This window comes from Miniopterus natalensis, chromosome 4 (genome assembly GCF_054644295.1).
Source record: "Miniopterus natalensis isolate mMinNat1 chromosome 4, mMinNat1.hap1, whole genome shotgun sequence".
In the NCBI taxonomy this organism is placed as follows: domain Eukaryota; kingdom Metazoa; phylum Chordata; class Mammalia; order Chiroptera; family Miniopteridae; genus Miniopterus; species Miniopterus natalensis.
In genome coordinates this window covers 78,992,329-79,004,382 of record NC_142084.1, presented here as the reverse complement: position 1 = coordinate 79,004,382, position 12,054 = coordinate 78,992,329, and the positions used below count along the sequence as shown (strand labels likewise).

At 57.6% G+C, this 12,054-nt stretch overlaps 1 protein-coding gene across 1 annotated transcript in view; it reads right to left on the bottom strand.

Annotated features, from left to right (window-relative positions):
* Positions 1-12,054, bottom strand: part of OBSCN (obscurin, cytoskeletal calmodulin and titin-interacting RhoGEF) — a 145,448-nt gene that overhangs the window by 31,985 nt on the left and 101,409 nt on the right. The window contains 19 exon segments of the mRNA XM_087816905.1: positions 237-410; positions 571-653; positions 783-983; positions 1,364-1,503; positions 1,656-1,775; positions 2,797-2,861; positions 3,180-3,246; positions 3,663-3,878; positions 4,061-4,159; positions 4,379-4,411; positions 4,653-4,850; positions 5,016-5,140; positions 5,382-5,460; positions 7,012-7,290; positions 8,065-8,935; positions 9,777-10,150; positions 10,728-11,003; positions 11,119-11,406; positions 11,724-11,999. Coding sequence (XP_087673031.1) covers positions 237-410; positions 571-653; positions 783-983; positions 1,364-1,503; positions 1,656-1,775; positions 2,797-2,861; positions 3,180-3,246; positions 3,663-3,878; positions 4,061-4,159; positions 4,379-4,411; positions 4,653-4,850; positions 5,016-5,140; positions 5,382-5,460; positions 7,012-7,290; positions 8,065-8,935; positions 9,777-10,150; positions 10,728-11,003; positions 11,119-11,406; positions 11,724-11,999 — 3,964 coding nt within the window.

The window sequence follows — 12,054 nt, the reverse complement described above, 5'->3', positions numbered from 1 at the left end:
CCTATGTTCCCGATGATGTGTATATCCTCGTACAAGGGTGTGGTGTGCCACTGAGTAAATCAAGTCAGCATAGTTTCTCTCTTGTCTGTCTTGGTTCCTGCTGACCCCTTGAGACCCAGCCCTGTGGGTACATGTGCACATGAGAGAGTCTGTGTGTGCATGCCTGTGTGTGTACAGTGTGTGCTATGTGTCTGCATGTGTGTACATGTGTATACACACACACAGGCCCCGCCTACCTGTTGTGGAACCGGCTGAGGTCCTGCACGTTGCGGAAGATGACAGCCTTCTGGCTCGCCACAGCGGCAGGCACATGGGGGCAGCGGTCCAGGTGCTGCATGTGGTGGCTCTGCAGAAACTGCAGCTTGCCCACGAAAGTCTGCTCAGAGGTCAGCAGCTCCTGGATAATGGAGCTGGAGGCAGAGCATGAGGGGACCAAGAGCTCAAATACTAAATAGGCATCTCCCCTCATGCACAGCCTGGGGCCAGCAAGACAGTAGAGGGGGCACCCCTGCAAAGTTGCCCCACCACACGACGTTGCCAGGCAAAGATGCCCCCACCATGGTTCCTCACCTCAACCGCATCTTGTACTCATCCTCAGACACTGCCTCCCTGGGGAACTCGGGGGCCTCAGTGGGCCCCCACTCTGGCGACAGCTGGTGAGGAACAGAGAAGGTTGTAGGTGGCCTGGGCGCTGGCCCAGCCCCGTGGGGGTCAAGTTCCCGTACTTGTCGGGAGACAAAAACCCCAGGATAACACCCCCCCTCCCCAAGCAGTCCAGGTACCTTGAGCCGCCTGTCCAGATAGGCAGGGGACACCCAGCCCTGTCTCGAGGGGCTGGACTTGGTGGGCTTAGTGCGCACAAGCCAGCGCAGAGGGTGGGCTGAGTCCAGAACCTCTACATACTGGCCCTCCCGCAGCGAGATGGCATCCTGTTCCGCCCCCAGGGGCAGGTAGTCAGCAGTGACCACATAGATGTCAAAGATCTGGGGGAGGAGGGTGTGAGTCAGACCCAGAGAGGAGTCAGCTGGGCTTCTCAAGGCCCCAAGTCACAGGGCCCCTGGCATTAAGTGGGGAGGAAAAAGCCATCCTGACATTCCATGAAGTTCTAGAACAGACCCAACCAACCTCTGCTGATGGAAACACTATTAGGGGTGCCGGATGGGGCCACCCCAGAAAGGCAAGGAGAAGCCTCAGGGGTGCTGGGATGTCCTGAGTCGTGGTGGTGATGTTGGCTGCTCAGCTGTGTGTCCTCAGCCTCCTCCACCCTGTCACCCAAGGGCTCCCCTATTCCCTCCCCAACCCTCGCCCCTGTTCCCCCCTGTAGGCTCCATTACCCCCCAGCCCCCTAGCCGCCCCCCAGCACCTCCCCCCGGGAGTCCCCGTCTTCAGACTCCGAGGATGACTCCTGGACACTGGAGGAGGGGCGTGAACGGCCATGCCGGGGGGATGCGGATGGTGTCTTGGACTCTTCGTCACTGTCACCTCCAGGCACCTGCAGCTTGGCTGGGGGCACAGGGCATGTGACACTGGGAAGAGCCAGAGCCCTGTGCCCCTCCCCATGGGTCTCCAGGGTGTGGGCATGGAGGACCCGGCCCTGGGTTCACCACCCCCACAACCCCCCCACCTAGGAACCTTGCTCCATTCCAGCCCCTCACCCTGGGTGATCTTGGCCGACACCATCTCTGTGATTTGTGAGGTCAGCTTCTGCAGGAACTCCTCCGTGCCCACCTCGGCCAGGGACAGGTGGCCATGGGCCTCAGCCGCCAGGGGCTCTCCTGGTGGTGAGATCCAAGCTGAACCACAGTACACTCCAGACAAGCCTAAGCATACCCTCCAGGCCCATCCTGAAGCTCAGGGTTTAAGGTAGATGGGTACATACAAGCTTGGGGCTATGATGCCAGAAAAGGAGGCTGACTAGGACAAGGGGTCTCAATGGCTCACAGATGTCTGAGCCAAAGTGTGATGGAGGGACTACAAATTCAGGGAAACAGGGCCCAGGAGAGGGGCAGTGGGCGGTCAGGAGAAAGTGTGCAGTTAGGAGAGTGGGCAGCCATCATGGTTGCAGGGCACTGGGCCAGGGAAGCTGAGGGCCAAGCTGGGTAAAAGCCAGGGTGGGGCTTGATGTTGGAGCCCCCCAATGGGGTTTGTGCCTCTTCTCCTGAGGGCTCCAACTTGGTGGCTGGTCTAGGAAGGGGTTTGGGAGGGGCAGGGGGCACAGGGAGCTCAGCCAGGCAGTGGGAGAGGAGGGCGGGATCTGGACATTGACAGCAGGGGCCAGGACCCAGATTTCTGGCCCGAGGGTGCAGGAGGTGGGAGGAGCAAGCTTCTAGGGTTAAGGGTGAATGAAGACCGCTGGGGGGTGAAGCAGGAAAAGGGGGTAGTTGTATGTTATCCAAGAAGTGACCCAAAGGTGAGTGATGGGCACAAGGCTCTGTCCTCTCTACTCCTGTGCAAACTCAGTATTTTCCATTAAAAAAAGTTAAAAATATGCCAAGGTTCTGGAATGCCCTGTGCAGGTGCCCAGGAAGGGGCTGAACATACAGGGGCCCTCAACTGAGCCCTGACTTGGCAGCCACCTGCCCCACACCCGGGCATCCAGACAGCTGGCTGGATGTGAGAGCTGAACCAAGGGCTGGCAGGGCCCAAGGTCAGCCAGAGCTCAGAATTGGGCCCACGACGGGCACCTGGGCCCACAGCTGGGGGAGGGGGTATTCCAGGTCGCCTGGGGTCAGGCAGCCTCCTCCACACCCCATCCCAAATTAGGAATCAGCCATCTACACCCCTCCCCCCTAATACCTTTCTGCCCAGCAAGGTTGGTGAAATCCATAGGTGCTGGCATCTGTGCAGACATGGCTTGGGTCCTAAAAGGGGTGGGAGTATCCTGAGGGCCTAGGGTGGACCCACCGCCTGTACCCTTGGGTGGGAGCTTCTGACAGAAAGAGGGTCTGAGGGCAGTGGGTCAGGTGCCACAGTTAGGCTCTGGGGAGCCCTCATTTTGCAATGGGAAAACTGAGGCACAGTGAGATTTCTGGGAGGATAGCCCAAGCCACACAGCTTGCAAGGGGCAAAGCGAGGCTACAGTCCAGGACAGGGCTCCCTCCCCAACAGCAGTGCTGTCCCCTCCCAGGGCCAGGACCCCCAACCACCCCCCATTAGCTCTGGCGGAGCCCTTCACTCACCCCTGAAGAAAGGTGGAGATAAGGGCCTCCTTCACCCCAGCCATCTCCCCCACTGCCTCCTTGGGCACTGTCAGGAGAATAGGTGACCAACAGGATGACACTCAGCCCACTGAGATGATTCTGGTCTGGACCACCCCCACCTAAGGGCCTTGGCCTGTCCATCCAGAGCCCCAAGGAAAGGCTATGCCGGGCATCTCAACTTGGCCCACACCCACCCCTCCAGTGGTGGGGACAGGAATGGGTCTGCACTTGATGAATCAGCCCATAGAGGGGCTGAGCAGGGCCAGGAAGAGACTACTCAGAGTGGCAGGGGGCTGCTAGAGGGTCTTAGCCTGCTGATCTGAGCCCACAAGGCAGTGGTGGGAGCTGGTCCATGGGGCCTATGCTAGGAGAGGGATCTAGGCAGGGTCCCAGGGAAGGGGTGCAAGTCTCCAGGGTGGGTGGCTCTCTCTCATCCCCAATGGGCCACCCACACCCACTCACAGCCAGAGACATGGAGGCTGGCGGAACAGAGGGCCTGGCCAGCAGCATTGGATGCGATGCAGGTGTAGGTGCCCTGGTGCTGTCGGCCCACATCCAGCAGGACCAGGCTGTGCTGCTGGGCTGAGCTGGCAACCGTGTAGCCTGGTGTGTCCTGGCCAATCCACAGCACCTGCTCTGCCTCCTCCCGCAGCCAGTGCACAGTGGGGGCTGGGAGACCTGGGGCAGGAGTGGATGATGGACAGTCAGACCTCCACTGAGAAGGGAATTCTAGGAGGGAGGTGCCTCTGATCCTCTCTGGGGATCCTGAGTGTGGTCCAGGACAGCCCCCCCCCCCCTCCAAGAGCAGTGCTTCACCTCCCAGGGCCAAGACCTGAGTGGGGGAGGGCAGGATGCCCTACCTTCAACCTTCACAGAGAAAGTAATGCTGGAGCCCTTCTTCACCTTCTTAGAGGTGAACTTCTCCAAAAATCGGGGTGGAACCAGCTGTTGCTTCACATCTGGGGAGACACAGGAGGGTGCTGGTGACAAGTGCAGAGCCACAGCCCTGTGTGGTGGGTGGGCTCTGCCCCTCCTCCCAGGCCCAGGCCCCCACCCACCTGAGTGGCTGTCCCTGCAGCCTGTGCCCAGTGTTCCTCCCTCCCTCCACCCAATGGGCATCCCCCCACCACCCTCACTGAGTCTCCTGCCCTCCCTCTGCCCTTCTGGATTCGGCTCACCTGCTGCCAGCTTCTCTTCTGGGTCATTAGGGCCTGAAAGAGGGAGGGAAGTCAGACCTGAAGTTGGACAGTGTGTCCTGTGTGGGTCTGGGGGCCTGCTCAAAGGGTGAGGGTCCCGAGGATGCCCTCCCACTCCTTCACCCAGCACCTTCTGGAATCCAGGCAGGCAGGCATCTGCCCACCAACTACACTTCTGCACACTGAAGACTGTGGGCCAAATCCCACGCCTACCATGGGGGGGACATGTAGGTGGATGTCAGCCCCCAGCACCCACCTTGGACCAGCAGCTGAGCAGATGAGTAGGCGGCACCCACAGTGTTGCTAATGTAGGCCGAGTACTGGCCGGCATCCTCCCTGGTGACCGAGAGGACCTCCAGGGTGTGCAGTGTCTTCTTGTTCACCATGCGAATGTGTGCAGAAGCAGTCAGGGGCTGCCCATCTTTGAACCAGTACAGGCGGGGCACTGGGTAGCCTGAAACCACAGGGAGAGTGGTCAGCAAAGAGCTATTGCCCAGTGGGTGCTGTGTCCTCCACCTGGCCCAGGGAGTGGATCCCTGGAGACCCCCCAGGCCACAGTGACCACCTAACCTCTGCTGGTGGGAGGCACCACCACGCCCTCCGGCCCTAGCCCCCTCACCTTTCACCTTGAGCTGGAACTTGGCCAGGCGTGTGCCAGGGGCCACCTGGAGGTCTTTCAGCTCCTCCACTACCTGGGGCAGTTGTCCCTCTTCTGACGTAGACTCTGCACCCTCCTGCTCGCGGCTGGCAAGGAACAGAAAGGGGCAGCATGATGTGGAAAGGTGAGGGATTCAGGGCAGGAGGAGTGGGGTCAAGTCTGGATGGCTCCCCAACTCTTCTGTTAACGTGCTGGACAGAGACCGTATGCCTAGGTGAAGCCTCCAGTATTGGGATTCTGCTGGACCAAGCCAGCACAGCCACCCCCCACTCCAGGGCTGGGGTCCGCCAGCCTGCTGGGCACTGCCCACCCCTGCATGGCTCCCACCTGGACAGATAGCCTTGGGCGCTGAAGTAGGATGAGGTCTCTGTGGCATCCGCGGCAGTGTCATAGTCAGTGCTGGTCACTGGGGATGAAGGGTGAAGCTGGAGAAAGGCCTGTACTTCCTCTGTCTGGGCATAGCCCCACCCCAGAGGCCACCTGTTTCTCACTGCACAGCTGTCCTTAAGAGCCACTTATCCTCCTGAGTCGTAAGTCATAGGGACACAGCTACCCTGTGGCCCCTCCCTGCCCCCAGGCTGTTACCAGGGAGAAGTTCTGGAGATAAAATATACAGTAGATGAGACTAACGGCAGATTAGATGCTAAGGAGAAAAGAATAGTGAATGTATAGGTGTAACAATAGAAAAATCCAGATGTAATGCACAGAGAAAAAAGAGTTTTAAAAACTTAAGACTATCAGTGAGGTGCACTATGGCTTCAAGTGGTTTGATATATGTGTAACTGAAGTCACCAAATGAGGGGATAAGAACAAATATTTGAAGAAATAATGGCAAAAAAATCCAAACTTACTGAACACTATAAACCCCCAAATCCCAAGAAGTTCAATTAACTGCAAGCATAGGGGAAACAAAGAAAAGTGCACCAGCCCTGGCCCATGTGGCTCATTTGGTTGGAGCGTCGCCCCCTACACCAAAGGCACTGAGTTCAATTTCTGGTTAGGGCACACACCCAGATTGTGGGTTCAATCCCCAATCGGGGTGCAGACGAGAGGAAACCAATTGATGTTTCTCTCTCTCTCTCTCTTTCTCTCTTCCTCCCTCCCTCTCTCCCTCACCTCTCTCTCTCTGAAAAGCTATGAAAAAAATATCCTCAGGTGAGGATAACAACAACATATAATAATAATAATAATAATAATAATAATAATAACAATAATTTCATTCTCCACACCAGTCTTTCTCACAGCAGAAGTTTTTAACTCTGATGAAGTCCATTTTATGAATTTTTCTTTTGCCAGTCAAGTATCCAAGGACTGTTCCTAGCTTTAGGCACTGAAGATTTCTTCCTATCATTTTTCTAAAGCTTTAAGTATGTGACATTTACATTTAAGTATGTAATCCATTTTGAGTTAATTTTCATACATGGTCTAGGTTCTTTTTCCTTTTTGCTTATAAATGTCTAAATTACTCCAGCGCCATCTGTTGACACTTTATCCTTTCTCCACTTAATTGCTTTTGCACTTTTGTCAATCAGACGTATTTGCAGGGATCATGACGTGGTCTTTTCTCTGACCATCCTCCATCCTGAAGCGATCTAGGGGCCCATCAGGAGTCACTGCTTTAGTGACTTGTCACTTAGGAATTTCAAGGGATTTAGGAGCTGTGAGCCAGGAACCAGGGATGAGACCCCATACGTATTTCTTATTGCACACAGTGCCATTAATCACCCACCGTGCCCAGGACACCTCCAAGCTTTTCTGGGTCCCTCCTCAGCCCTGATGCTTCTCAAGGAGTTAGGGCCCCCACTCCTACCCCACGGGGCTCCCAGAGAGCTCTCCATCAGCCACAAGACATGGAAGGCCCGAATCTGGACCATCATCCAACCCAGCACTGCCCCTCCCAGCCAGGAAACCCCACACTACCCACCCTAGGCCAGCAAACCAGGCCGGCCACACTCACAGTCCACTCGGAGCTCAGCCTTGGTGGAGGACACACCCATGCTGTTCTCAGCCAGGCAGCGGTAGACACCCATGTCTGTAGGCACCACAGCCGTGATGATGAGCTGGTGGCCACCTTGTTGGTCGTCACTGATCATGTAGTGGTCATCCTCCTCCAGGACCCTCCCGTCCTTGAACCAGCGCACATTGGGCACGGGCTGGCCTGTCACCACACAGTCGAAGCTCACAGGGTACCCATCCAGCACCTCTTGATTCTGCAACTCAGTCAGGAACACTGGGGCTGGGAGGGACCGGTAGGGCATGCAGGTTAGCACCAGCCCCCATCCCCGATCTCCCCAACTGCAGTGGGTGCACTTGTGTGACCTGCAGCCGCCCCTATTCAAGTGAGAGCACTCACAGACCAGGTGGCTAAATAGTACTGTCTCTGCTCTCTGAGCTCCCCCCTCCTCCCCATCTTCTAGGGGAGTCCTCCTTTTGTTAGTCTGGCTCCCAAACCACCCTGTGGACAGCAGACGAGAAGCGGGGAAGAGGAGAAGGGGAGGGAGGACCAAGGCAGTATGGCTGGGAGTCCAGGGTTTGAGACCTCACACTAGAACTGGAGAGGGAAAATTTCAAGACAGCACTGTGGATTAACAACACTCCTTCCGCCATTTCTAGGGACATACAAGTAAACAGTGAGGTGGCTTTTTAAATTAATTTTTGTTGCTAGAGCAGGAAATGGAATGCAGACTGGATCACATGCAACCCCACCTTTATACAGGTTGCATCTCAAACCCTCATGGAGAAAAAACACACGTAAAAGTGTGCATTCCCACAGCCAGTGCACAGGTGAGAATGCTAAGGCTCTGAGAGGCTAGCTGATAACAGGCAGAGCTGGGGTGGGGGTGGAGCTCTATCTACCATGAAGTTGGGGCTCTTGCAAGCTCAGTGGGTGGCATCTGCCAAGAGCCAGAAGCTGGAGCCCAGCCAACTCCTTGACTTCTCAGCTGACCCTGATCACACACCAGCCTTGCCACTCCTCTCCTGCCCCACACCAGGCCCTTTACAGACTCACCGGCCTCTGCAGTCCGCAAGCTGGGCACTGGCTCCAAAGGCACTGCAGGGGCGACTGCCACCTTGGCGATGCGTATCTCCACCCCCCGGGGTCCCTGCTCCAACAGGCTGATGTCCACCCCAATGCCTAGCATGCTGAACATCTTCTGGAAGTGGGTGGCTGCCCGGCGGGCCTCTGCCAGTGCCTCAAAGCGAATGCAGACCAAGTGCTCATCCTCTCGGTACGTCTGCCAGTCCCCAGGCTCCTCAGGTTCTGCTGAGCCCTCATCCGCACTCAAGAAGATCTCCTCATCGGAAACTTCAGCTGGGCTCTTGGTGCGGAAGAGGCGATGCAGCCGCCGGGCTGCCCGGCGGAAGGCATCGTCCAGTTCACTGCCAGAAGAGCTCTCAGCCTCACTCTCCGTCCCACTGATAACCACATGGGCACTGTGGACTGTACAGCCAAACTTGCTGCTCACCTGGCAGGTGTAGCAGCCAGCATCAGCACGGCCCACGCCAGTGACCAGCAGAGAACAGGTGCCATCCTTGAGCTGGTCAATGTGGTGGTGCCGGCCATCAGTCAGCTCCACACCATCCTTCAGCCAACGAGCTTGCACGTCTGCCTTGCTGGACACCACACACTCCAGATGCAGGACATCCCCCACCTGTGCCTCAGTGTTCCCAAATGTGCTGCGGAACACGGGCCCCTCCTGCTGCTTCATCTCTTTCCGCACCTTGTAACCCTTGAAGGCAGCCTGGATCTTCATGGCTGCCTTGTCCAGGGATGGGTCACTGAGGTCCTCAATAGTCAGGTCTCCTGGAGGTGGGCATGCTGTGGCCAGCTGTTCCTGCTGCTTCTGCAGCTTCCCAGCATGGTCTGCTGGGGACCCAACCTGTGTGCATAGGTAAGGTGGGGAAACCAAGGCCTGTGTCAGGAAAAGGATGGAGAGGAGCATCCGGGGCAAGCCGGAGGCAGAGCCCAGTCTGCATCCCAGCTCCAGCAGGCCATGCTGCCTTTGGCTGCTGGCAACTGCACTACCTTCCCTGAGCCTGGATGCTTGATGGCTCTTGTTATCACAAAAATTAAGCCCACCTTCCCTGAAATCACTTTACATCCAGATGGAGACTCACAGGGCTATGAGGAATACTACAGAGAGGCCAGTTCCAGCTCTTCAGGAAAAACTTTTAACAGCCAGGTGAATGGATGAGTGGTAGATGGTGGGTGGGTGGAGAGATGACTTGGTGGATGGGTACATCAGTGGATGGAAAGATAAATAGATGTGTATGATAGATGCTTGATGGTTAGCGAGATAGTTAAATGGATGGCAGATGAATGAATAAATAGATGGTGATGGATGGATGGATGGATGGGTGGATGGATGGATGGATGGATGGATGGATGGATAAATGGGTGGTGATAGACTGATGGATAGTGAGTGAATGGACAGATGAGTTGTGGATGGGTGGGTAGATGAGTGAGTGTGTGGATAAATAGATGGTGATGAATGGAGGTGCATGGATGAATGGGTTGGTGGGTGGTAGATGCATGGATGGATAAGTGGATGGCTGATGAATGGATAAATGGATAGCGACTGAAGGATGGACAAAGGCTGGTTAGATGGATGGGTTGGTGGATGGTAAATGGGGGGGTGGATGATGTGTGGATGGACAATGACTGAGTGGTAAAGATCTGAGACACTCAGGCCTCCCTTGCAGGCCAAACTGGAGGCTCACCTTGTTGGCCAGTGGAGAGGTGCCAGGCTTCCCAGCCTTCTTAAGGTAGGTGACCAGGGAAGGAGTGCCTGCCCGGGACTCATCATCAGAGCTGGTGTGTGATAGGTCAGCCTCGCCAGTGCGTGCCAGCTCGTCAGCTGTGGAGTAGTCCTCAGATAGGTCAGGGGCCAGGTCCTCTGCCTCCTGCCGCAGACGCTGCAGGCGCCCGTCCTCCTCAGGTAGCTCGCTGATGGAGTCCAGTGTGGGCTCGCGGCTCATGCGGCGCTTTTTAGCAAGGGCCTCCCATAGCAGGTGAAGGTCGCCCTCCTGGGCTGCCTCAGGAGGCAGGCTGGGCTGTGCAGGGGTCTCATCTCTGGATCCAGGTGTCAGCACCACTGTGGACAGTGGGAGACTGGTCAGCCAGGTGGAAACAGAGCCATGACCCAGACAGGCCTGGGCTGCCAATTGTGGTTCTCCTCAACAGGCCCCTGCTGCCTGCCTGGGCTCCTGGATAGCTCTGATGGCACAGTCTTTACAAGGTTTCAGAGGCTCCGAACAGCTCTCCTTGGGCCTCAGCTTCCCCTGGTCAGGCCAGGCCTCAATCCTCAGAGTTGGAGGGGGTTGGTGCTCAGAGGTCATGGGGATGTTCATAGTGCAGGGGGGAGGGGACACAGTGCAGGGGGACTTAGAGCGCAGGGGCCTGAGGACTTAAGGGACCAGCAGTGGGTACTAAGGCTGTGATGGCCAAAATAACATTCAGAGAGGGAGTGTAGCCTAAGACACCAGAGATATGGGTTCCGACATGAGGCTGAGCAGCTCAGGGTCTGTGCATCTCCCCAGCAAGCCCCCATTTTCCTTGGTCTGAGTCAGACTACCCAAGTGGACCTCTGCTGGGGAGGTTCACGCACACACCCATACCCCAGGGCTCCCCCCAACTCTTCCACTCCATATGCTGGGCCCTGGAGGACGCACCCTGGAAGGCCTTGGAAGTAGCAGAGATCGGATCCCTGGCAGGGCTGCAGCGGTACTCTCCCTGGTCCTGTGCTGAGAAGCCCCGGATCACCAGCGTCTGCCGCCCACCCTGGCAAAGAACCTGGAAGCGCCCGCCAGGCTGGATGTGCTCCGTCCCCTTCATCCAGACAACCTCACCAGCCTCTGCCACCTCGCAATCCAGACGCAAATCCTCACCGGCTGCCACCTGCCGGCTCTCTGGAGCAGGAGGCCCAGGAGTGGGTTCCACGGGCTCTGCTGGGGATGAGTGCATTAGCAAGGATGTGCCCCAACCCTCCAGTTTGGGGAGACCTGAGTGTTCCAGGCTAGACGCCCCCCACCCTCATCTGCCAGGACCAGGGCAACAACTCACCAAGCCTCACCATCTGGGGCAGGTGCACAGGCTCTCCAGCACCAGCAGGGCCCACAGCAGCCACGCGGAAGCGGTAGGTCTCTCCGGGGGCCAGGCCATCCACAGTGCACTCAGGCCCGGACACCAGCTCGTGGCATAGCTGCCACTCACCAGTGCTCGATGCCTTCATCTCTACCCGGTAGCCACAGAGGCCACCGCCGCCATCGCTTGTGGGTGCCACCCAAGACAGCGTCACGGAGCGGTCACTGCGCCCCACCACCTCAGCATCCTCCGGGGGATCAGGGAGGCCTGTGGGAGGCTGGGGTCAATTTGGCATCCATCTTCTCATATGGGGTACAGCCCCTCCTGCCCTGGAGTCTGATTCTGGGGCGCAGTAAGGGTGCCAGCAGACTACCCCCCAGGCCTGTGAGCAGCACTGCCCAAGGCCACCTCTCTCTGGGAGCAAGGGTCCTGTGCTTCAGTCACAGAGAGACTATGTGCCCAAGCCCACCCTGGGTGGGGGGACACGGAAAGCCCCCAGTAGCTTCTGGAGCTGGAACCTCCTGCCCCTACCCACCCACGGAGAGTCCAGTGCCCCAGCTGCAAGAGATGGGCGAGCCACCCACCCAGCACAGTGAGCCGTGCGGAGGCCACAGCGTCTCGGGCAGCGAAGGTGACTTCGCCAGCGTGGTGGGGCCGAGCGCGGCGCAGCAGCAGTGTGTGGTGGCTGCCATCTGCGGTAACTGCCCAGTCGACGTCGTCCAGCGGCACTGCTGCCCCATTGATGTACCAGGTCGCCTCGCCCACAGGCACTGCCTCACTGAGCGTGCAGCTGAAGTGGGCCTGCCTTCCTGCCTGCACAGCCACATCCTGTGGGGGCTCCAGGACCTCCAGGCGCCAACCTGCAGGGCGGGGGGCCAGGGCGTAAGTTTGGGACCAGGACAGCCTCTGGGGGCT